The sequence below is a fragment of the Balaenoptera ricei genome, chromosome 14, assembly GCF_028023285.1.
Source record: "Balaenoptera ricei isolate mBalRic1 chromosome 14, mBalRic1.hap2, whole genome shotgun sequence".
NCBI lineage: Eukaryota > Metazoa > Chordata > Mammalia > Artiodactyla > Balaenopteridae > Balaenoptera > Balaenoptera ricei.
The window spans coordinates 52511301-52538196 of NC_082652.1; the positions used below are offsets into that span (position 1 = coordinate 52511301).

Consider the following 26896-nt stretch of genomic DNA (forward strand, 5'->3'; position numbering starts at 1 on the left):
AGGAGAGGAGAGGTTCCTGCATCCAGGGAACCCCCATTGCCAGTGGGGAGATCAACTGAGACAGAAGGGGAGCATCAGGGGCCTGAAGGAGAGCACAGCAGCCAGTCTGTGGCAGGCAGGACAGAGTGAGACCTACACTGGTGGTCCATGACACAGCCCTGCATGCCCCAGCCTGAGTTGTGTGTCTGCTGGTGTGGACGGGGGCTGGATGCTGGAACGTAGGGTTTGGAGAGCAGACCTGGGGAGAGGACTGCTGTGGGCTGTGTGGAGACAGCCTGAGGGGATGGGAGTGAGGAACTCCACAACTGGGAATGCTCCTGGAGGAAGCCCAGACCACCATGGAAGTGAAGCGCCATTGTTGAGTGACATGTGAAGGGCAGGGCCACCATGACAGCCTCTCTCCCCGCCCTCTGGCCCCCGCCCCCAGAGGCACTAGGAGGGGTTCCTGCTGGAGTGGGTTCGCACATCCCCGTCAGTCGCCACCTCTGCCCCCTCCCACCAAAGCATGCCAGTGCATCCCCGGTCACCGCCTCCACCCCCTCGACTGGGCAGGGAGCAGATGCCTATGGATGGCCCACATGCAAAGGTGGGGCTGAAACCAAAGCTGAGCCCCAGGGGCTGTGTGACTAAGGAAGAAGAGCTGAAATCTCTCCTTTTACCTGCACAAACCACAGATTAAACCCCTGCAACTGGCTTGGTAAACTCAGCGCCTGCGGAACGTCTGAACAGACAACAAGTGCTTCTGCAACTGAGATGGGTCTGGCTTTAGCAGGTGTGGACTTTGTGGGCATGTACATGCGGGGGTTGGTCCAGGTCAGAGTCAGAGCTACCCCCATAGCGCCCACAGTGGGTCCAGATCCAGGATTACCGCAATCTTGGGACATGACTTCAGTGTATCTATGTTGGTGGCCTGGTAAAAACAACGCCTGAGAGACACCAGGGCCAACTGCCAGCATACCCACAGTTAAGATGGGGCTGAGAGCAGTGCCAATAACAGAGTAACTTGTGAGCTCACACAACAGGTGAAAGGTGACACAACATAGCATGCTCACAGGTGAACAGCTCCAGAGGAGGAATACTCAGTGCCTTCTCTCCCAGTGGGACTGCTCCAATCCCACCTACCTCGCATCACAGATAAGAAACACAGCTAAGAAACAAATCTGGGGTCTCTACTCCAACTAGGGAGCAGACCCCACCCCGAGAACCACAGAGCAAAGGGGAGGCCCTACTCAATACCCAGGGCAGGCTCTAGTCACCACAACACCAGTCAAACCCCTATCAAGGGGATAACGTCCAGCATACACTGAGGAAAGAGGGAGCAGACATCCATACTAAAAACAGCCCTTGCACCAAAACAAACAAAGAAACAAAAAATACATATATATATATATATATATATATATATATTTTTATATATATATATATATATATATATATATATATATATATATATATATATATATATATATCTTAAACCCACGCAGGCTACACAGGGACGTTCCCATATAAAAATAGCCCTCCAAGAGAGTCTAAGGGTCTGGGATTGGGAGGAAGAACCCCCAGAGCATTTAGCCTTGAAGGCCATTGGGGCTTGAGTGTAGGAGCTCCACAGGGCTGGGGGAAATGGAGACTCTACTCTTGGAGGGCACACACGAGGTGTCAAATGCACTGGGACCCAGCACAAAGCAGTACCTCCATAGGAGCCTGGCTAGACCTACCTAGGGGTCTTGGAGGGTCTTGTGAGGAGGCAGGGGTTGGCTGTAGCTCACATGGGGTCGAGGACACTAGTAGCAGGGGGCCCAGAGCATGAGCTCTCCCAGAGGTCCCCATTTCAGCACCAAGGCCTAGCCCCACCCAACAGCCTACAGGTTCCAGTGCTGGAATGCCTCAGGCCGAACAACCAGCAAGACAGGAACACAGCCCCACCCATCAGCAGACAGGCTGCCTAAAGTCGTACTAAGCCTGCAGCCATCCCAAAACACACCCCCCAACATGGCCTTGCCCACCAGAGGGACAAGACCCAACTTGACCCACAAAAGGGCAGGCACCATTCCCTCCCACCAGGAAGCCTTCACAAGCCCCTGGACCAACCTCACCCACCAGGGGGCAGACACTAGAAGCAAGAGGAATTACAGTCCTGCAGCCTGCAGAAAGGAGACCACAAACACAGTAAGTTAGACAAAATGAGATGACAAAGAAATATGTTGCAGACAAAGAAGCAAGATAAAGAACCTACAACAACAACTAAATGAAGAGGAGGTAGGCAATCTACCTGAAAAAGAATTCAGAGTAATGGTAGTAAAGATGATCCGAAATCTCGGAAAAAGAATGGAGACACAGACTGAGAAGATACAAGAAATGTTTAACAAAGAGATAGAAGATCTAAAGAACAAACAAACAGAGATGAACAACACAACAACTGAAATGAAAAATATACTAGAAGGAATCAATAGCAGAATGACTGAGGCAGAAGAACGAATAAGTGAGCTGGAAGACAGAGTGGTGGAAATCACTTCTGCAAAACAGAATAAAGAAAAGCAGATGAAAAGAAATGAAGACAGTCTAAGAGACCTCTGGGACAACATTAAACTCGCCAATATTCACATTATAGGGGTCCCAGAAGAAGAAGAGAAAGAGAAAGGGCCTGAGATTATATATTAATTATAATATTATATTGTATTATATTAATCAAACTGACAAAAATTAAATACAAAGGAAAAATATTAAAAGCAACAAGGAAAAAGCAACAAATAACATACAAGGGAATCCCCATAAGGTTATCAGCTGACTTTTCAGCAGAAACTCTGCAGGCCAAAAGGGAGTGGCACAATATATTTAAAGTGATGAAAGGGAAAAACCTGCAACCAAGAATACTCTACCCAGCAAGGCTCTCATTCAGATTCAACAGAGAAATCAAAAGCTTCACAGGCAAGCAACAGCTAAGAGAATTCAGCACCACCAAACCAGCTTTACAACAAATGCTAAAGGAACTTCTCTAGGCAGGGAGGAAATAAAGAGGCCACATCTAGAAATAAGAAAATCACAAATGGGAAAGCTCACTGGTAGAGGCAAAAATACAGTAAAAGTAGGAAATCATCCACACACAAATATGATATCTAAACCAGCAACCATGAGAAGAGGAGAGTACAAATGCAGGAAATGGGAATTGCATTTGAAATGAAGAGACCAGCAACTTAAAACAACCTTGTATATATATAGACTGCTATTTCAAAAGCTCATGGGAAGTGCAAACCAGAAAACTACAATAGGTAACACACACACAAAAGAAAAAGCAACCCAAACACAATACTAAAGATGGTCATCAAACCACAAGAGAAGAGAACAAAAGAGGAAGGGAAGAAAAAAGACCTACAAAAACAAACCCAAGACAATTAAGAAAATGGCAATAGGAACATACATATCAATAATTACCTTAAATGTAAATGGATTAAATGCTCCAACCAAAGACAGACTGGCTGAGTGGATACAAAAACAAGACCCATATATATGCTGTCTACAAGAGATCCACTTCAGACCTAGAGGCACATACAGACTGAAAGTGAAGGGATAGAAAAAGATATTCCACGCAAATGGAAATCAAAATAAAGCTGGAGTAGCAATACTCATATGTGACAAAATAGAATTTTAAATTAGAGACGACAATGAAGGACACTACATAATGATCAAGGGATCAATCCATGAAGAAGATATAACAACTTTAAATATATATGAACCCACATAGGAGAACTTCAATATATAAGGCAAATGCTAACAGCCATAAAAAGGGAAATTGACAATAACACAGTAATATTGGGGGACTTTAACACCCCAATTACACCAATGGACAGATCATCCAAACAGAAAATAAGTAAGGAAACAAAAGCCTTAAATGATACATTAGACCAGAGACTTAATTGATATTTATAGGACATTCCATCCAAAAACAACAGAATACACTTTCTTCTCAAGTGTACATGGAACATTCTCCAGAATAGACCACATCATGGGTCACAAATCAAGGCTTGGTAAATTTAAGAAAATTGAAATCATTTCAAGCATCTTTTCTAACCACAATGCTATGAGATTAGAAATCAATTACAGGAAAAAAAAACTGTAAAAAACACAAACACATGGAGGCTAAACAATGTGTTACTAAACAACCAATGGATCACTGAAGAAATCAAAGAGGAAATCAAAAAATACCTAGAGACAAATGACAACAAAAACATGATGATCCAAAACCTGTGGGATGCAGCAAAAGCAGTTCTAAGAGGGAAGTTTATAGCAATACAATCTTACCTCAGGAAACAAGAAAAATCTCAAATAAACCACCTAACCTTGCACCTAAAGCAACTAGAGGAAGAAGAACAAACAAAACCCAAAGTTAGTAGAAGGAAAGAAATCATAAAGATCAGAGCAGAAATAAATGAAATAGAGGTGAAGAAAGCAATAGCAAAGATCAATGAAACTAAAAGCTGGTTCTTTGAGAAGACAAAGAAAATTGATAAACCTTTAGCCAGACTCATCAAGAAAAAAGGCAGAGGAGGAGTCAAATCAATAAAATTAGAAATGAGAAAGGAGAAGTTACAACTGACATCACAGAAATACAAAGGATCATAAGAAACTACTACAAGCAACTATATGCCAGTAAAATGGACAACCTAGAAGAAATGGACAAATTTTTAGAAAGGTACAGCCTTCCAAGACTGAACCAGGAAGAAATAAAAAATAAGAACAGACCAATCACAACTACTGAAATTGACACTGTGATTTAAAAACTTTCAACAAACAAAAGTCCAGGACCAGATGGCTTCACAGGTAAATTCTGTCAAACATTTAGAGAAGAGTTAACACCTATCCTTCTGAAACTCTTCCCAAAAATTGCAGAGGAAGGAACACTCCCAAGCTCATTCTGTGAGGCCACCATCACCCTGATACTAAAACCAGACAAAGATATCACAAAAAAGGAAAATTACATACCAATATCACTGATGAAAATAGACGCAAAAATCCTCAACAAAATACTAGCAAACCAAATCCAACAACACCTTAAAAGGGTCATACACCATGATCAAGTGAGATTTATCCCAAGGATGCAAGGTTTCTTCAATATACATAAATCAATCAATGTGATACACCACATTAACAAACTGAAGAATAAAAACCATATGATCATCTCAATAGATGCAGAAAAAGCTTTTGACAAAATTCAACACCCACTTATGATAAAAAATCTCCAGAAAGCAAGCATAGAGGGAACCTACCTCAACATAATAAAGGTCATATACAACAAACCCACAGCAAACATCATTCTCAATGGTGAAAACTGAAAGCATTTCCTCTAAGATCAGGAAAAAGACAAGGATGTCCACTCTCGGCACATTTATTCAACATAGTTCTGAATGTCCTAGCCACAGCAATCAGAGAAGAAAAAGAAATAAAAGGGACACAAATTGGAAAAGAAGAAGTGAAACTGTCACTGTTTGCATATAGCATGATACTATACATAGAAAATCCTAAAGATGGCACCAGAAAACTACTAGAGCTCGTCAGTGAATTTGGTAAAATTGCAGGATACAAAATTAATACAAGAAATCTCTTGCATTCCTATACACTAACAATGAAAGATCAGAAAGAGAAATTAAGGAAACAATCTCATTTACCATTGCATCCAAAAGAATAAAATACCTAGGAATAAACCTCCCTAAAGAGGCAAAAGACCTGTACTCAGAAAATTATAAGGTACTGATGAAAAAAAAATTAAAGGTGACACTAACAGATGGAGAGATATACCATGTTCCTGGATTGGAAGAATCAATATTGTGAAAATGACTAGACTACCCAAAGCAATCTCCAGATTCAATGTAATCCCTATCAAATTACCAATGGCATTTTTCACAGAATTAGAATAAAAAATTTTACATTTGTGTGGAAACAGAAAAGACCCTGAATAGTCAAAGCAATCTTGAGAAAGAAAAACGGAGGTGGAGGAATCAGGCTCCCTGACTTCAGACTATACTACAAAGCTACAGTAATCAAAACAGTATGGTACTGGCACAAAAGCAGAAATATAGATCAATGGAACAGGGTAGAAAGTCCAGAGATAAACCCATGCACCTACAGTCACCTAATCTATGACAAAGGAGGCAAGGACATACAATGGAGAAAAGATAGTCTCTTCAGTAAGTGGTGCTGGGAAAACTGGACAGCTACATGTAAAAGAATGAAGTTAGAACACTCCCTAACAGCATACACAAAAATAAAATGGATTAAAGACCTAAATGTAAGGCCAGATACTATAAAACTCTTAGAGGAAAACATAGGCAGAACACTCTCTGACATAAATCGCAGCAATATCTTTTTTGATCCACCTCCTAGAGTAATGAAAATAAAAACAAAAATAAATGAATGGGACCTGATTAAACTTAAAAGCTTTTGCACACCAAAGGAAACCATCAACAGAATGAAAAGACAACCCACAACATGTGAGAAAATATTTGCAAATGAAGCAACTGACCAGGGATTAATCTCCAAAATACACAAACTGCTCATGCAGCTTGTTATCAAAATACAAACAAGCCAATCATAAAATGGGCAGAAGACCTAAATAGACATTTCTCCAAAGAAGACATATAGATGGCCAAAAAGCACATGAAAATCTGCTCACCACTGCTAATTATTAGAGAAATGCAAATCAAAACTACAATGATACATCACCTCACACCAGTCAGAATGGCCATCATCAAAATGTCTGCAAATAACCAGTGCTGGAGAGGGTGTGGAGAAAAGGGAACCCTCTTGCGCTATTGGTGGGAATGTAACTTGATACACCCACTGTGGAGAACAGTATGGATGTTCCTTAAAAAGCTAAAAATAGAACTACCATACGATCCAGCAATCCCACTACTGGGCATATACCCTGAGAAAACCATAATTCAAAAGGATACATGCACCCCAGTGTTCATTGCAGCACTGTTTACAATAGCCAGGTCATGGAAGCAACCTAAATGTCCATTGACAGAGGAATGGATAAAGAAGAAGTGGTACATATATACAATGGAATATTACTCAGCCATAAAAAAGAATGAAACAATGCCATTTGCCACAACACGGATGCACCCAGAGACTGTCATACTGAGTGAAGCAAGTCGGAAAGAGAAAGACAAATATCATATATCGCTTATATGTGGAATCTAAAAAAATGGTACAAATGAACTTACTTACAAAACAGAAACAGAGTCACAGATGTAGAAAACAAACTTATGGTTACCAGGGGGAAAGTGGGGAGGCAGGGGAGAGGGATAAATTGGGAGATTGGGATTGACATAGACACACTACTATATATAAAATAGATAACTAATAAGGACATACTGTGTAACACAGGGAACTCTTCTCAGTACTCGGTAATGACCTGTATGGGAAAATAATCTAAAAAAGAGTCGATATATGTATATGTATAACTGATTCACTTTGCTGTACAGCAGAAACTAACACAACATTGTAAATCAACTATACTCCAATAAAAATTTTTTTAAAAATAAAAAATAAAACATTACTGAGAGCTCGTCCTACAAAAAGCATCTATCAAATAAGAAGTAGGATGAGATGATGTCCAAGGTCTCTTCCAGCTGTAACATGAGAATTTGATAAGTGAAAAAGCCTTATTGTATTTTTAATAAATAAAAGGTTGGCAATTTTGTTAATTTTTTTTTAAAAAAGGAGGAGGAGAAATTTATTATTATTAGAAATAATAATAATTATAAAACAAAAACAAAAGGTCTTTCTGTCCATGCCATCTTAGTCTTGAGCACTCTAGAAGAGGAAAGTAATTATCAACTAAACATTTCTTGCTAGAAAGGAACAAAGGCCAAATCAGCCCTAGAATGGTTAGTTGAGCATCTTACTTGTTTTTGCATCTTACTTGTTTAACATCTTACATGTTGAGTTCTTTAAAAGAAATAGTCAAGATTTATGTCTACCTTGAAAGTTCTGGGGTTAGGATCAATTTAATTTGGAGGGTGTAGAAGTACAAAGTGCTGGAATTATCAATTTTGTCGAAGAGAGGAAAGAACTTTTCTTATGATATTGATAGTTAAAAGGAACAAAATAAAGCAATCTACCTCCTTGGGCATTTTTACAATAAACCCAAATCAGCAGGACTTTGATAGGCCATCAGGTTTAAAAACAAAATCTCTAGTTAGTCTGTTATTGCACAAATGCACTTTTTTTTTTAGAAATTCACGTTCTTTTATTTATTTATTTATTTATTTATTTATTTATTTATGACTGTGTTGAGTCTTCGTTTCTGTGCGAGAGCTTTCTCTAGTTGCGGCAAGTGGGGACCACTCTTCATCGCGGTGCGCGGGCCTCTCACCATCGCGGCCTCTCTTGTTGCGGAGCACAGGCTCCAGACGCGCAGGCTCAGTAATTGTGGCTCACGGGCCCAGTTGCTCCGTGGCATGTGGGATCTTCCCAGACCAGGGCTCGAACCCGTGTGCCCTGCATTGGCAGGCAGATTCTCAACCACTGCGCCACCAGGGAAGCCCACAAATGCACTTTTTAAAAAATAAGATATTATGGATCACTGATGTTTACAAAACCAAAACAACTCACCGAGTTTTCCATCTGCCATTGTTTCATTTCATGGGGGAAAATGGCTTGCTTCTAAAGCTTGGGGATTCCTATACGAATATATTACTCAGAATAGACTTTTCCTTTTATTAAATGCCCAAATTATTTCCTTTACTGTTCATGCAGGGACAATGGCAGAAGTTAGAAAAGATGCGTCCACATCTCCTATGACAGCAGGAAGCCAAAAGGAGCTTATAATCGCAACCACAGCATCATTGCAACATGACACCCCCCGGTAAGTTTCAGGGAATCTTTGTTTTAATATTCTGCAGATAAGAACCTTTTTTCAGTTATTTAATAAGTATTGAAAAATCTTGACAATTGTTAATGCCTCCTACTCAAGAGAGAGGCCCTTATTCGGAAGCATCTAGATATGACCAGGTTGAACTCATGGAGCCCTTTCCTTTATGCATGCTTTTCCTTAATTGGTAATGACAATTGACAAGGATTTCCACAGAAACACAAAGCTAATCCTGCCTTTCATCGAAAAATCTGTTTAGCAGCAGGTCCTTCCCAACTTATCATGGAATGGTTATACACTTGGACTATAAGCTTAACTAACTGAATTCATTGATATTGAAAACTGTAGTGGGTTTTGTACTACAGTTAAATGACTGTCAACATTTACTTATACCAGAGACATTTGAGGAGTTAATACTTTGATCAGCCTTTTCTGGAGTCAGGAAAAGAAATACGTTACTAAAATTTATCATATCTAATAAGCCAACTCCCATATTATGCATTTAAGGCTGAATATATAAACATCAACAACAAAAGGGCTTGGTTTATGTTTCCTTGGGGATATGATTGTTTGAGCACTTAAATTCCTAGCATCTTATCAGATAAATGTATATTTTAAGACTTAATTTTAAAGAACTTTTGGGAAATGACTCAACACAGAGGCTAATAATAATGGCTATCATCTATTAAGCATCTACTATGTGCCCAGCCCTTTGTACACATTATCTGATTTAATATTCATCACAGCCTTATGAGGTGGTACTACTATCATCCTCATTTTAAAAATCAGGAAACTAAGGTTCAGAGAGATTGAGTGACTTGCCTAAGGTCACATAGCTAGTAAGAGGTAGAGCCAGCATTTCAGACTCCAAAGCCCATGATCTTAAATATTATAATAGTTGACAATGACAACGTCCCTATTTTGGAAGCCACCCACAGTCAAAAGAAAATTTAACTAGTTTACCACATTCTTTGTCCATTATTCCTTTCTTTTATTTTTAATGCTACCATGCATGGCATTTTGCCAAAGACCTACAGTGAGTTGTGGTTCTGAAAGGTTGATGGGGCTTCCACCTTGGACCACTTAACATTGTGGATGAATGCTTGTGCTCAGAGAGGATCCATCCTAGCTCACCTTGAGGGATTTCTTTGGAGGAGTTATAGGTAAAGAGGAAAGACAATCTGGATTTTCAAACTTAATGAATTTTCCTATCTTTGACACTAAGATCTTCAATGAGATCTTTAACACTACTCTAATGTGTTTTTTTTTTTAATTTTTATTTATTTATTTATTTATTTTTGGCTGTGTTGGGTCTTCGTTTCTGTGCGAGGGCTTTCTCTAGTTGCGGCGAGCTGGGGCCACTCTTCATCGCGGTGCACGGGCCTCTCACTGTCGCGGCCTCTCTTGTCGCGGAGCACAGGCTCCAGACGCGCAGGCTCAGTAGTTGTGGCTCACAGGCCCAGTTGCTCCGCGGCATGTGGGATCTTCCCAGACCAGGGCTCGAACCCGTGTCCCCTGCATTGGCAGGCAGACTCTCAACCACTGCGCCACCAGGGAAGCCCTCTAATGTGTTTTTGATGATTGCACTTCAGTTTAGAGAAAAGCATGAAAAAGAAGAATAAAATGTTTCCCCAGTAAGGGTTTTATAGTACATCCTCAGCACACATTTTCTGAAATGACCATATCAACTTTGTAGAGTTTTACAAGCCCAGGTTAAAATCGCTGTGAAGACTCGTATCTACAGACCTTAAAAAAAGGATTCTCTATCTATTAGTTCTTAATGCTGCAGCTCAGCTAAATACAGATTCTCAGAAGCTTCTTAAATAATGAGCATTTGGCTAAACAAAACAATGTGTAGCACACCAGATTTTATCCTTAGAAGTGCTTGATGGCATATTATAGGTCTATTATACAAAGTGCAGAGTTGAAAAAAAAGATTCAGTACTATGAAAATCAGTTACCAGGAAGGCACAGTGGTTGCTTTCCACACTTCAGAATCAAGATTATTTGAATTATTTTTATTTCAAAGTGTAGAAAAGGCATTTTTTATAGACTGCTTTTACATATAAACTCTTAATGCAAGAGGAAAGCCTGTTGTTCTTCATCCCAAGAAACCTTTGAAATTACTGAGGAGAACAAGAATAAAAGTTCTTTCCCTGTCTACCCTAAATTCCAAGAATTTTCAAGACCTGCAGAAAAGGATGGGGATGGGACAGATGCTGGTGGGCAACAGGTTTTCCTTTGTTCTCTGAAAAGTGCTAGCATCTAGAAGAGTCCCATATGGGTCCATGTGCAGGTGATAAAACCTAGCTTGGCAAAGTCATCTTTCTCATTCACAGTGTACGTTGTTAATTGTTCTCTCTGCTGCGTGTCAATGTAATGTGAAATTTTCATTCCCCATTCAAGATGGGAGAAGTTGTGGCTGAAAATGTTAACATTTGCATTTTTATTTGTTGATTTATTTAAAGGACAACCTCTCCTACAGCAATCCATCACTTGATGACACCCCAAATGTGAATAATGTATTGTAGACTTGCGGTTACAATGTGTAATAAGTGCTAGAGACAGTAAAGGAATGTTAATTATGTTGCAAATGTAATATTTATTGATGCATAAAGTTTATTGCTTTCGAGGTTCAATAATACTGACCAGAGGACATTAATATCACTTATCCTGATTTTAGCAGGGCACCTTTGTATGTGGAAATATTCATCTATCTCATGCTAACAAAATAAATATGTAATTTACAGCACAAGCAAAGAGGGCTTTATAATAGTTTTCTGTGCTGAGAGCTGCAGTGCTTCTCTCTTTCCATCTTACTTCTGGCCTCCAATACTGATCACCCACCCCTGAGTTGTCCAAGAAAGTAAGCACAGTGGGCATCTCAGTACAGGAGGGTGGCACCACTGAACTAAACAATGCCTTGCATTCCTGCTTGCCTGGAACAGGCAACACCCACAGACCATTCCGCCAGGAGAGAGAACTGGAGGGGCTTTTCTCCGTCATTCTGAACACCTGGTGGGTAGGTGTGCCTTTGCCCAGAAAGTTGAACAAATACCTTTCCTGCCATGACACTGAGTCAGAGTTTACCAATTCTACTTGATCCTCAGGTCTCCAATGTGGAGGCAGAGCTGGGCAAGTTACCAATGAATTTGTTATGAGCACAAATGTTGCTGAGAATTAACCCTTTTGTACCTTGCAGAATTAGTTGTGTCCATTGCCAGCATACAGACCATATAAGAAATATCTGAGACCCAGAGCAAAAGAAGTTAACGTTAATTAACAACCATCAGCTGTAATTGGCATCCCCATTAAGATGCAGAATTATGTATTTCTTTATTATAAATAACCTTTCTAATTGTGCTTGATGTATGCCAATTTAATCAAAAAGTATACTTGCAACAGGCAGTTATTTGCATTAATGTAGCTTTGGATCTTCAAATCTTTTATTTCAAATTTGACCAAGGAGAAAAGTCTATTGCATGCAGTGTATTTTTTATATGTTGGTGTCTTTTTTCTATTCAGGTATGTAAATCTGAAACATTTTATATTAAAATGAAGACTATCTTCTGGGATTGTTCAGTGAAACAGATATCTTGTCACTTTTTAAAATACTGGTGGAGTTTCTATCTCTCAGTCTTATGACAACGCAGTAATGATTCCTTCCAAACTGATAGACAGAGGCAAATACCAGGCCTACAGCAGCAGGCTTGCACGCTCGGTCCCTGAAGTAAAAGGTTACTAAGGCTCCTTCTCTCTGTTCTTTCCTGACTCATAAGAGTTAAGACTGGTACTCTTGACCTCTTTTTTTATTTTTCCCTGTGAGATGTGAAGAGAGAAAGACTGTTCTCACCAAATCATGCCCAATTAGTGAATTTTTGGAACTGGAACTGTAGTTAGCCTATTTCTAGGAAGTACTGTTCACCTCACTACTCTAGGTTTTTTCAGGAAGATTAGTTTTTATCACAACACCAAGTTGAAGGTTTTTGTTTTACTTTGTTTGGTTTGTTTTTTGAGCTATGTCAAGAGGGATGATTTTGTAGAGCTTGTTTTTTGTTGAGGGAGGTTGGAAAATATTTGTGTATGTGCTTTGAAGGACTTAATAGCTTATTTGGGGAACTTTTAAAAAATAATAGCTTAATTTGTTCTTTTTTTTTTAAGACCTTGTTCCTTTGCTGTCAGACCATATGCTTAATGTGTTCTGAAAATTTTGCTGTAAGTTTCCACCTTGCCGAGCTTTCTATAGAGCAATTCCCAATGCACAGTCATGCTCACAGGCAACTGTTCACACACGGCTGACTTGAAGGTGGCTTGTGGAGACTCCTTGCCCACTGAGTTTGAGATTGAGGGACCCAGGCTCAGAATATTGGAAACCTGAGACCACACTCTGCCAACCCAGGCTGGAAGGATCCAAGTGCCCTGCAATCTAAAACTTAAACTTCTCTCTGTCTTGAAGACAGTGTTTTTCTATGTCTTCTTTGGGAAAATGTCTATTCAGGTCCTTTGCCCATTTTTTCATCAGACTGTTTGCTTTTTGCTGTTGAGTTGTAAGAGTTCCTTATATATTTTGGATATTAACCCCTTATCAGATGTATAGCTTGCAGATATTTTAATCCCAATCTGTAGGTTGCTATTTCACTTTGTTGAATGTTTCCTTTGCGGTGCAGAAGCTTTTTTATTTGATGTAGTCCCACTGGTTTATTTTTGCTTTTGTTGCTTGAGCTTTTGGTGTCACATCCAAAAAATCATTTTGAAGGCTAATGTCAGGAGCTTTTTCCCTGTGTTTTCTTCTAGGAGTTTTATAGTCTCTGGTCTTACATTTCAGTCTTTAATCCATCTTGAGTTGCTTTTTGTGTATAGTGTAAGATGAGGGTCCAGTTTCATTCTTTTGCATGTGGATATTCAGTTTTCCCACATGCTGTCCTATTTATTGAAGAGGTTATCCTTTCCCGATTACATATCTTGACACCCTTGTTGAAAATCAACTGACCATTTATGCTTGGGTTTATTTCTGGGCACTTGACTCTCTCCAATGAGTCTATGTGTCTTTTTTTTATGCCAGTACCATACTGTTTGTAATATAATTTGAAATCAAGAAGTGTGATTCCTCCAACTTTGTTCTTCTTTCTCAAGATTGCTTTGGCTATTCGGAGTCTTTTGTGGTTCCATATGAATTTTAAGGTTGTTTTTTCTATTTCTACAAAAAATTTCATTGGAATTTTGTCAGAGATTACATTGAATCTGTATATCACTTTGGGTAGTATGGCTATTTTAACAATTTTAATTATTTTAATCGATGAACACAGGATATCTTTCTATTAACTTGTGTCTTTTTCAGTTCTTTTCTTCAATGTTTTATAGTTTTCAGTGTACAAATCTTTCACCTCCTTGATTAAATTTATTCCCAAGTATTTTATTCTTTCTTATGCTATCATAAATGAGATTTTTTTCTTGATTTCCTTTTCTGATAGATCATTGTTGGTGTAAAGAGACACAACTGATTTTTGTATCTTGATTTTGTATCCTGCAGCTTCACCAAATTCATTTATTAGTTCTAACAGGTTTTTTTTGTGTGTGGAGTCTTTAGGGTTTCCTACATATAAAACCATGTCATTCGAAGAGATAATTTTACTTCTTAACTATTTGGATGTCTTTTACTTCTTTCTCTCTTTCTTCTGATCCCAAATTTCAGTGTTTTTTCATTTTCTCACACTGTGTGAAACTTGAATTTTGTTCTGAGGTGTAGGCACTAAGCCTATAAAATTCTGATTTAGAGTAGGAATCTGACAAACTTACTTTAAGAGTTAGAATTTGTTTTTATAACTTGATAGGAAGAAACTTAGTCTTACACAGAAGAGGAAGTGCTGTGTTTCTATTACACACAACAGCCAAATTGCAACGCTTTCTTGCACTTGTGCCAAGAATCCTAACTGTAACAAAATCCTTTTTTAAGAAATCAGACTTTTTTCTCACCTGTACATTCACACAAATATTTTTAGAACTTAACCAGATCCCCTCATGTGCCTAGCACATAATGTGTTATCCTTCCGAGGTGGAGAAAGAGGAACTAAACTAAAATCCCAAACCTCAAACTAGAGCCTGTTTACAGGCACTACTTGGGTTTATGTGGTAGGTTTGAACAGCAGAACTCACTGCTGCTATACAATAGAGCACATGAGTGGTGACCACATGTGGCAATACTGGCTACTATTCACTGAATGCCTATTATGTACCAGATCTTGTGTTGGGCAAGTTCAGCTATGTCCTTTCACAATATATGTTCATACAAATCACGTATCATTGTAAAGCTCTTTTTAATGACTATTAAAATTCATTTTCAAAGTATTAGATAGATTTTCTTCTTAGGTTTTTTTCAAAATGATTTCCAAAAGTGTGGGCTTCTAGGCCAAGAACTATCATTTTAGCTTTATATGCCCTCCGAATAATAGTTTACACACTACACACAATCAAAGTGCCATTTACTATAACTTTTCCATTTTGTGTATATTGCAAATAACAAAATAAAAACAAAATTGAATGATATATTGCACATAAATGATGACAATAAAAAGGGATAATCCAAAAACTTCAGAAAAGAATTGGTTGAATATGTAAAAGAAAATATGAAGTTATAAATACACCTGTCTTCCATATCAGGAGGATGAAAATTCCAGCCATTCAAAAGGATTTTTATTGAAGCTAGGTTGATAAATTGAAATTCCCTGCTGGCAGGTGCATTACTACCAAGAACAGTTGAATGCATGGAAATTTTTAGGTGTTTGATGAAAAGACGTTCCTTTTAATTAAGCCATGATTTTGGGGTGTTACTGTAATAATTCCCACTGTTAAAAACCATTAATATAATCATCCATTCCTCTTGCACACACTGTTTATAGAGTGTGTAAATTAAGAAAACAGAAACAAATAGGCTAAGTAGGAATAATAAAGACACAGCATAATTCCAAGAAATGAATTCAGTTTGAGGAATCTTGTCAAGACACTCTTGACATAGGACGAACATACAGTAGGGAAAGTGTACATTACAACAGCTTATACTTACTAGCCACTTAGAGTTCCTTGGCTTCAGGAAATCTCTCTCAATTCTAGGGGAAGGGATTATAAGAGCTATTTTATTGCTCACACTTTTCTATATCTTCCAAATATTCTACAACAACAATGTATTATGTAGTTTTAAAAACAATATTTAAAAAGAAAACAAAGGGCACACATTTATAGGAGGTAAACTCATTTCAAAATTTTACACTCTGTAGTTCCAAGTAGTTGCAAAAAACCTAAGGTTACCCTTGGAACATAAGACATAATTATGTTATTTCTTTGTTGAGCCAGCAATAGGTGAGGATTATGCTTCCTGGTGGGTCTTCTCCAGGGCACTGAACTCTGGAAAATGCTGCGATTAGTGACATCTGTTCAGTATTGCCAGTTCCTGCTATCATTTCAGTTTTTGGCCTCGTCAGCTGCTGTTTTAGACTTCTGCCTTTGGTCCAAGATCATCAAATTCCCTTCACTTCAATGTTAAGAAACATTTGTTGAGTGCCACTTGCTGTCCTAGGCACTTAAATGCTTTTATAAAAATTCTTTTATGTATGTTACCTAATGTAATCCTCACAATCATGAGAAAACAAAGCTCAGAGAGGCAATAGAACATTTAAGAGCCCAGGGGTAATAATTATAACACCTAGGTTTATAGGCCTAGGTTTGAATGCTAGCCTATGTGGTTTTGAACAAATCACGTAGTTTAATCTATAAAATGGGGGTAATAATATCTCCCTCATAGTCTGGTCATGATGATTAAGCAAGATAGTTTATATAAAGTACTTAGCAGAGTCTTGATACATGTCTAATAGTAGTTGTCATTGTAGAACTTCCCAGGACCGCACAAGCAATAAGAAACAGAGCTCAGATTTGGACCTTGCTATTGTAATTCTAAATTCTATGTGAGTTCCCTGACAAAAGGCTAGGAATAGGGGCTTTCCTGGTGGCGCAGTGGTTGAGAATCTGCCTGCCAATGCAGGGCACACGGGTTCGAGCCTTGGTCTGGGAAGATCCCACATGCCGCGGAGCAACTAAGCCCGTGAGCCACAATTACTGAGCCTGCGCGTCTGGAGCCTGTGCTCCGCAACAAGAGAGGCCGCGATAGTGAGAGGCCCGCGCACCGCGATGAAGAGTGGCCCCCACTTGCCGCAACTAGAGAAAGCCCTCGCACAGAAACGAAGACCCAACACAGCCATAAATAAAAAAATAAATAAATAAAAATTAAAAAAAGGCTAGGAATAGGGTTAGACTCATCTCAGAGGTGGGCGATAGGGTTGTATTTTTTAATATTCACCATGCAAACATGCCTGAGCCTGATTCCTCATGTGAAAATAAGAGTATTAATAACTACCTTGCAAATTTGCTCAGAGGATTAAACGTGACTAGGTACGCAAAGCCTTAACTTGGTTCTGGGCCACAGTGTGCCCTCAGTGTTAGCTTCTTTCTCTATGCTCTGGGCAACAAGATTTTGGGGGGCACCTGGAGCACAGTACATGTGAATGACACAGGCTCCCGCTTGCCAAATGCACTGAGTGACAGTGTTGTGCAGAAATGTGGCTTAGAAGCAAACTGAATAACCCCGCATTCAAAGTTATTGATAATGGATTTTTTCTCGTAATTAGCTCTTTTTAAAAATTCTGAAAGGGCTTAATTCCCTTCAGAGCAGTGGTTCTAAAATCTATCTGCACATTGAAATCACTTAGGAACCTTTGACAAAGTATCTATTTCTAGGCCTCACCTGGATTAATTGAACCAGATTAGTTGAACCAGGCGTATTCTCAACCACTGCGCCACCAGGGAAGTCCCTGCATTGGGATTTGATTGCTTAGATAACGTCTCACAATTGTTTTCACTTAGTATAGAATATATACCACTCCATTATCTTGTGTTCAGCCATATCATAGAGCTTCTTCTACTTAGGACTATGGCCAGTTCTTTGTTTTGGTTTTCTCAAATTAAAAATCCTTGCATGTAGACAGGCAGCATGGTTTACAGGAGAGGCCTTGAGAATTAAAGTCCCAAGACCTGTATTCATCCTGCCTCACAGCTTAGCAGTAGCAAAGCCTTGACAAAGTCCCTTGACTATGTGGAACCTCAGTTTTCCAGCTGTCCATCCTATGTCTGAACCGTACCCTTTGTTTAGAGATGAAATCAAAATGAAAACGTGTACATCTATCTCTCAATTTCAGAGTAATTTACACATTTTGAGGAGAAAATAATAAAGAGATGAGTATTTTCAAAAATAATTAAATATGGACTTCCCTGGTGGCACAGTGGTTAAGAATCACCTGTCAATGCAGGGGACACGGGTTAGAGCCCGTGCTCCTCAACAAGAGAAGCCACCGCAATAAGAAGCCCGCGCACTGCATCGAAGAGTAGCCTCCGCTCGCCGCAACTAGAGAAAAGCTCGCGCGCAGCAACAAAGACCCAATGCAGCGCCCCCCCAAAGTTAATTAATTAATTAATTTTTTAAAATTAAGTAATTGATTTCAGAATAACATGGTTTAAACTTCTCTTCAAAATCTTCGGGTTTTCTGCTGGCCGGTAGTTTAGAAATGCTAAATAGAGAAGCAAACTTGGCACCACGTCATTCACAGCACAGGGAAGAGCCATTCCTCGGATATCTTTGGCCTTCCCAGTTGACAGGGGGCCAGGTGTAATTTACGTTTCCTGAGATTATGCTCTGTGAACATGTGTTTACTGAAGGTTTTTTCATTTTTAGGTTTAAACGAAACTGTGTCTGGAAAACATCAGATTTTACTTTAGGAAGGACATTAGGAGAAAAACAGAAAGAAGTTAGTCCCCTTGAAGTCCAAATTGAGGTCATTAGTCGTATTGAAAAAGGTTATTGTATATTAGTGTAGGCTACATGCTTTGCCTTAGGAAAAGAATGGTCAGGATTGTGCATGATAGTACCAAGTATGCCACTGAGTAAATCAAAGACGTTATCAACGAGAATACTTACAATGAAGAGAACAGAATAATGTAGTAGTTAATGGTCATTGACTAATGCATTTTCAGCTCAGCTGGACACTTCTGTACACTGTTTATATATTCAAATATATGTATTGATAAGTGGTATACCACTTTTAACATATTTAACACTTTTCATATTTTCCCCGTAAATTATTTGCTTTTGATATTAAGAAGCTCCCCCCCCCCCAAAAAAGATATGACAGTCCTTTATTTCCTTTCAACCTACCTTCTCTTTATTTCTTGTGGAGAAATTCATTTTAACATTTTGTATTACCTGTAAACTTTTGTGAGTTTAACCACAAAACTTAAGAGACAGGTACATATGAAAGTTCTTTGTAAATAATAAAGGGAAACACATGAATATTGTTATTTTCATTAGCCTTAAGACTTCTGGAATATGTCTTCTATACCTTTATAGGGAATATAAATGAGCCACTTGCTGTATAAATCCTAACATTACCCATGAAAGAAAGAGTCCAAGTTGGTCTTGAAGCTCAAGTGTAATTGGCCAATGCATTACCTGTTTACTTACCAAGCATTTCATTGATTTTCTTTCTGTCGTGGGTGCATACTAAAGTAAGACTATTACTGAGATTGAAAGTGCATCATCTTGTTGCTTTGTACTTGTCCTTAAATGCTTGTAAAATGCTGAACTTGTCTGGAATGTGAGCCTCTTGGCCAGCAAGGGGAGAGTGATTACTATTATACATGAGAGGCTGTTTCTTCCTTTGAGAAAGCTGGAAAATTCTGAGGTGGATTGTGACTTGTATTAGAATAGGGACGCTGCTTCAGGCTTTCCCTGTCACAGGACATGGGCTACTTGAAAACCAGAGCCAATCGTTAGAGCCGAGAAGGCTCCAGCCTAATACCAGGATGGCAAGTTATTTAGAAAGCAGCCCAACATTGTATACAATTGCATGTCTTGTAAAAGCCGTGCGTGCAGTTGTGTTTCTTAGCATACATGGAGAATTCATCCTTTCTACATTTTGACAGTTTAAAAATCACCTGGATTAATGTTCATATTAAATCATAATAATAACAATATATAAGGAAGATAAGATAAAAGGTATACTTACCCATGGGATTGTTTTTCAGTGGGATTGTTTGTTAAATGTTATTCAGTAAATAAATAAAAGGATGCTAGAAGTTGTACCCTAGGGATTTTCTTTCAGGGGCTCTGAGTAACCCCACTGAGGCATTTTTAAGAGCCAGGATGAAAAGCCAGAGCTGGGGCACCATGCCAGTTCACAATGAAGAAAAGGATGTTCTTTATTTCTTGTTGAGGGCTGTCTCTTCTCCTCACCCTGGAAGAAGTCTGTACAACAGAAGTCAGCACGGCCATGCACTTGACACTTGGTATCTTGCCTTGGGACACCTGTCCTACCAGGTGCAGACTGGACCATTCACCACAAATGGCATTCCGTGTGGACTTTCATTAGGATGCTTCTAAATGTTCTTCATTAATGAAGTGGTGCCTTCCTGCATGGGTAGTTGGCAGGATGGCTCCAGCTAGCTCGAAGGCGACTTTTCAGTCAGTGTCTCTTCATCCCATGCAGCCCCATGTCTGCTGTCCTCACAATCTCAGCTCATGACTGAGAAATGTGCTGCTCCTAAAACTTCTCTGTGAACCAGTTGATACACCTTACAGCCAACCCCTGTCTTCTGGGCTTTGGAAAGAAGCAGACTGGTGGTGGAAGAGCCAGCTTCTGGTAAAAGCTGAGGTGTTGCTTCATCTCAAGGGCAGATCATAATTGTAACTCAAGCCGTTGGTTTGCAAAGAAACAAGCTAATTAGTGGCAGAACTAAAACTGGAACTGGCCCTGGAACCACTGGGAGCCATGACACTCTGGACAAGAGGTGAGGTAGGAGTCGGTGGCATTGCTGTGATGCTGTAGATGAGCCACCCTCCACCAGGGTTGCAGTTTCCCTTCACTCATCCAGGTGCTGCTGGAGCTCAGTAACTTTTCCAGAACTGTCCCCTTCAGTAAGTTGATGCTTCACCGAAGCTTGCCCCAATTCTTTTATCTTCTCCCTTTGGATATAAATATTTTTGTGAACAGCAAAATGTTTCTACTGATGTACAACTGTAGGTCACATGGCACTAGCTTTTATTCAAACCGGAAGGTTTCATGCTAGGACTGTAGCATTGTGTCATTACCTCAGTGGAGTCTTTTGTATCAATGTGAGAATTTTAATTTCACGCCCTGCAGACTTCATAGTCTTTTGTTCTCTCTCTGCCCCTGTTGTTGCATAAAGGGTAAACCCCTGTGTCACATTCATCTTAGGTTGAAAAAAGGTAGAGTTGATCCATTTGAGATCTCCAAACAAAGACAGATAAAAATCTGTTGGCAAAAAGCTTTTACTAAGACGAAAAAAAATGAATTATTTTCAGCTAATATGGCTTTCCATACAGATGAATACGGCCTGAAGGGACGAAAGAGGAAAAAATCTCTTAGTTAACGTTGGCCACTGGTACTATTTCATTAGTACAGATTATCATGAATGTACTGACTGAAACACAAGGTACCCTCAAGTGTTTGGGTATCAAAAATAATCAGACTGGGGCCAAGATCTTTCTTTAGCTAGTCATTGCTGGCAAAGAAATCAAAATTTCTCCTTCACACAACTATTTATTTGAAAGAGAAAAGGAAACATTGTAGTAGAGGAAGCTGTCAGTATAAGGAAACGTCTGGAATAAGTTAATAGCAAACCAGGTGGAAACAAATCGGAACTTATTATTTAAATTGGATATTTGATTAAAACGAATTTTTTAGATGAAATAAAAAGCTTACCTCTGGAAGTTTTCCATATCAGAGGTTTAAGATCAAAGATATCACAGAATTAGAATTGTAGCTTAGTATCATAGATTATTTAACATTAACTTCTAAGAGATATATTCATTTAGCCTTTAAAAAAATTATGAAATACTGTGTGGCCTACAGTGAACTGTTTCAAATTTACTTTCTTGCCACCACCTGCAGCCTATAGTCCAGTCAAGTTTAACTACTGAATGAGATCAATTGGCTATGACACAGGCACCCAGCTCTCACTCCCTCATCATGCCAACTCTAATCCTTTTTATTTATTTATTTATTTATTTATTTATTCATTTATTTATTTTTGTAACCTTTTAGAGGGCTGTTGGACAGGGGCGAGGGGAGAGCCATTCAAGGATCTGTTTGCTGTTTTGTTTTGTTTTTTTGTTTTTTTTTAAATTTATTTATTTAATTTATTTATTTTTGGCTGCATTGGGTCATCTTTGTTGCTGTGTGCGGGCTTTCTCTAGTTGTGGCGAGCAGGGGCAGTGCAACGGGCTTCTCATTGCGGTGGCTTCTCTTGTTGCAGAGCACGGTCTCTAGGCATGCGGGCTCAGTAGTTGTGGCTCACGGGCTCAGTAGTTGTGGCGCACGGGCTTAGTTGCTCTGCGGCATGTGGTATCTTCCTGGACCAGGGCTCGAACCCATGTCCCCTGCATTGGCAGGTGGATTCTTAACCACTGCGCCACCAGGGAAGCCCTTGTTTCGTTTTTTAAAAGCAGCTTTATTGAGATATAATTCACAGATGATAAAATTTACTCCAGAGTGTATTTTTTTTTTAATTTTTGAATTTTATTTTATTTTTTTATACAGAAGGTTCTTATTAGTCATCAATTTTTTTTCTTTTTTTTATTTATGGTTGTGTTGGGTCTTTGTTTCTGTGCGAGGGCTTTCTCTAGTTGTGGCAAGCGGGGGGGCCACTCTTCATCGCGGTGCGCGGGCCTCTCACTATCGCGGCCTCTCTTGTTGCGGAGCACAGGCTCCAGACGCGCAGGCTCAGTAATTGTGGCTCACGGGCCCAGCTGCTCGGCGGCATGTGGGACCTTCCCAGACCAGGGCTCGAACCCGTGTCCCCTGCATTGGCAGGCAGATTCTCAACCACTGTGCCACCAGGTAAGCCCAGTCATCAGTTTTGTCCACATCAGTGTATACATGTCAACCCCAATCGCCCAATTCATCCCACCACCACCACCACCCCCCTGCCACTTTCCCCCCTTGGTGTCCATACGTTTGTTCTCTATATCTGTGTCTCAATTTCTGCCCTGCAAACCGGTTCATCTGTACCATTTTTCTAAGTTCCACATATATGCGTTAATATATCATATTTGTTTTTCTCTTTCTGGCTTACATCACTCTGTATGACAGTCTCTAGATCCATCCACATCTCAACAAATGACCCAATTTCGTTCCTTTTTATGGCTCAACAAATGACCCAATTTCGTTCCATTGTATATATGTACCACATCTTCTTTATCCATTCGTCTGTCGATGGGCATTTAGGTTGCTTCCAGGACCTGGCTATTATAAATAGTGCTGCAATGAACATTGGGGTACATGTGTCTTTTTGAATAATGGTTTTCTCAGGGTATATGCCCAGTAGTGGGATTGCTGGATCATATGGTAATTCTATTTTTAGTTTTTTAAGGAACCTCCATACTATTCTCCATAGTGGCTGTATCAATTTACATTCCCACCAACAGTGCAAGAGGGTTCCCTTTTCTCCACAGCCTCTCCAGCACTTGTTGTTTGTAGACTTTCTGATGATGCCCATTCTAACTGGTGTGAGGTGATACCTCATTGTAGTTTTGATTTGCATTTCTCTAATAATTAGTGATGTTGAGCAGCTTTTCATGTGCTTCTTGGCCATCTGTATGTCTGCTTTGGAGAAATTTCTATTTAGGTCTTCTGCCCATTTTTGTATTGGGTTTTTTGTTTTTTAATATTGAGCTGCATAAGCTGTTTATATATTTTGGAGATTAATCCTTTAACCGTTGATTCATTTGCAAATATTTTCTCCCATTCTGAGGGTTGTCTTTTGGTCTTGTTTATGGTTTCCTTTGCTGTGCAAAAGCTTTTAAGTTTCATTAGGTCCCATTTGTTTATTTTTTTTAATTTCCATTACTCTATGAGGTGGATCAAAAAAGATCTTGCTGCAATTTGTGTCAAAGAGTGTTCTTCCTATGTTTTCCTCTAAGAGTTTTATACTGTCCAGACTTACATTTAGGTCTCTAAACCATTTTGAGTTTATTTTTGTGTATGCTGTTAGGGAGTGTTCTAATTTCATTCTTTTACATGTAGCTGTCCAGTTTTCCCAGCACCACTTATTGAAGAGACTGTCTTTTCTCCATTGTATACCCTTGCCTCCTTTGTCATAGATTAGTTGACCATAGGTGTGTGGGTTTATCTCTGGGCTTTCTATCCTGTTCCATTGATTTGTATTTCTGTTTTTGTGCCACTACCATACTGTCTTGATTACTGTAGCTTTGTAGTATAGTCTGAAGTCAGGTAGTCTGATTCCTCCAGCCCCGTTTTTTTCCCTCAAGACTGCTTTGGCTATTCGGGGTCTTTTGTGTCTCCATACAAATTTTAAGATTTTTTGTTCTAGTTCTGTGAAAAATGCCATTGGTTATTTGATAGGGATTGTAGTGAATCTGTAGATTGCTTTGGGTAGTATAGTCATTTTCACAATATTGATTCTTCCAATCCAAGAACATGGTATATCTCTCCATCTGTTGGTATCATCTTTAATTTCTTTCATCAGTGTCTTATAGTTATCTGCATACAGGTCTTTGGTCTCCCTAGGTAGGTTTATTCCTAGGTATTTTATTCTTTTTGTTGCAGTGGTAAATGGGAGTGTTTCCTTAATTTCTCTTTCAGATTTTTCATCATTACTGTATAGGAATGCAAGAGATTTCTGTGCATTAATTTTGTATCCTGCAGCTTTACCAAACTCATTGATTAGCTTTAATAGTTTTCTGGTGGCATCTTTAGGATTCTCTATGTATAGTATCATGTCATCTGCAAACAGTGACAGTTTTACTTCTTCTTTTCCAATTTGTATTCCTTTTATTTCTTTTTCTTCTCTGATTGTCATGGCTAGGACTTCCAAAACTGTGTTGAATAATAGTGGCGAGAGTGGACATCCTTATCTTGTTCCTGATCTTAGAGGAAATGTTTTCAGTTTTTCACCATTGAGAATGATGTTTGCTGTGGGTTTGTCATATATGGCCTTTATTATGCTGAGGTAGGTTCCCTCTATGCCCACTTTCTGGAGAGTTTTTTGTCATAAATGGGTGTTGAATTTTGTCAAAAGCTTTTTCTGCATCTGTTGAGATGATCATGTGGTTTTTATTCTTCAGTGGTGTATCACATTGATTGATTTGCATATATTGAAGAATCCTTGCATCCCTGGGATATATCCTACTTGATCATGGTGTATGATCCTTTTAATGTGTTGCTGTATTCTGTTTGCTAGTACTTTGTTGAGGATTTTTGCACCTATATTCATCAGTGATACTGGTCTGTAATTTTGGTTTTTTGTAGTACCTTTGTCTGGTTTTGTTATCAGGGTAATGGTGACCTCATAGAATGAGTTTGGGAGTGTTCCTTCCTCTGCAATATTTTGGAAGAGTTTGAGAAGGATGGGTGTTAGCTCCTCTCTAAATGTGTGATAAAATTCACCTGTGAAGCCATCTGGTCCTGGACTTTTGTTTGTTGGAAGACTTTTAATCACGGTTTCAATTTCATTACTTGTGATTGGTCTGTTCATATTTTCTATTTCCTCCTGGTTCAGTCTTGGAAAGTTATACCTTTGTAAGAATCTGTCCATTTCTTCCAGGTTGTCCATTTTATTGGCGTAGAGTTGCTTGTAGTAGTCTCTTAGGATGCTTTGTATTTCTGCAGTGTCTGTTGTAGCCTCTCCTTTTTCATTTCTAATATTATTGATTTGAGTCCTCTCCCTCTTTTTCTTGATGAGTCTGGCTAATGGTTTATCAATTTTGTTTATCTTCTCAAAGAACCAGCTTTTAGTTTTATTGATCTTTGCTAATTTTTTCTTTGTTTCTATTTCATTTATTTCTGCTGTGATCTTTATGATTTCTTTCCTTCTGCTAACTTTGGGGTTTGTTTGTTCTTCTTTCTCTAGTTCCTTTAGGTGTAAGGTTAGGTTGTTTATTTGAGATTTTCTTGTTTCTTGAGGTAGGCTTGTATTGCTATAAACTTCCCTCTTAGAACTGCTTTTGCTGCATCCCATAGGTTTTGGATTGTCATGTTTTCATTGTCATTTGTGTCTAGGTATTTTTTGATTTCCTCTTTGATTTCTTCAGTGATCTCTTGGTTATTTAGTAATGTATTGTTTAGCTTCCATGTGTTGGTGTTTTTTACGTTTTTTTCCCTGTAATTGATTTCTAATCTCATAGCGTTATGGTCAGAAAAGACGCTTGATATGATTTTAATTTTCTTAAATTTACTGAGGCTTGATCTGTGACCCAAGATGTGATCTATCCTGGAGAATGTTTTGTACGCACTTGAGAAGAAAGTATAATCTGCTGTTTTGGATGGAATGTCCTATAAATATCAATTAAATCTATCTGGTCTATTGTGTCATTTAAAGCTTGTGTTTCCTTATTAATTTTCTGTGTGGATGATCTGTCCATTGAGTGAGGTGTTAAAGTCCCCCACTATTATTGTGTTACTGTCGATGTCCTCTTTTCTAGCTGTTAGCAGTTGCCTTATGTATTGAGGTGCTCCTATGTTTGGTGCATTTATATTTATAATTGTTATATCTCCTTGGATTGATCCCTTGATCATTACATAGTGTCCTTCCTTGTCTCTTGTTACATTCTTTATTTTAATGTCTATTTTATCTGATATGAGTATTGCTACTCCAGCTTTCTTTTGATTTCCATTTGCATGGAATATCTTTTTCCATCCCCTCACTTTCAGTCTGTATGTGTCCCTAGGTCTGAAGTGGGTCTCTTGTAGACAGCATATATATGGGTCTTGTTTTTGTATCCATTCAGCAAGCCTGTGTCTTTTGGTTGGAACATTTAATCCATTCACCTTTAAAGTAATTATTGATATGTATGTTCCTATGACCATTTTCTTAATTGTTTTGGGTTTGTTTTTGTAGGTCCTTTTCTTCTCTTGTGTTTCCCACTTAGAGAAGTGCCTTTAGCAT

At 38.9% G+C, this 26896-nt stretch overlaps 1 protein-coding gene across 6 annotated transcripts in view; it reads left to right on the forward strand.

Annotated features, from left to right (window-relative positions):
* KIAA1328 (KIAA1328 ortholog) overlaps positions 1-26896 on the forward strand; it is a 381228-nt gene that overhangs the window by 304932 nt on the left and 49400 nt on the right. For all 6 annotated transcript variants that reach the window (XM_059895650.1, XM_059895649.1, XM_059895651.1 and 3 more), the window contains one exon: positions 8758-8866. In XM_059895650.1, the coding sequence (XP_059751633.1) occupies positions 8758-8866 (109 nt within the window). The remainder of the gene's footprint in view (positions 1-8757; positions 8867-26896) is intronic.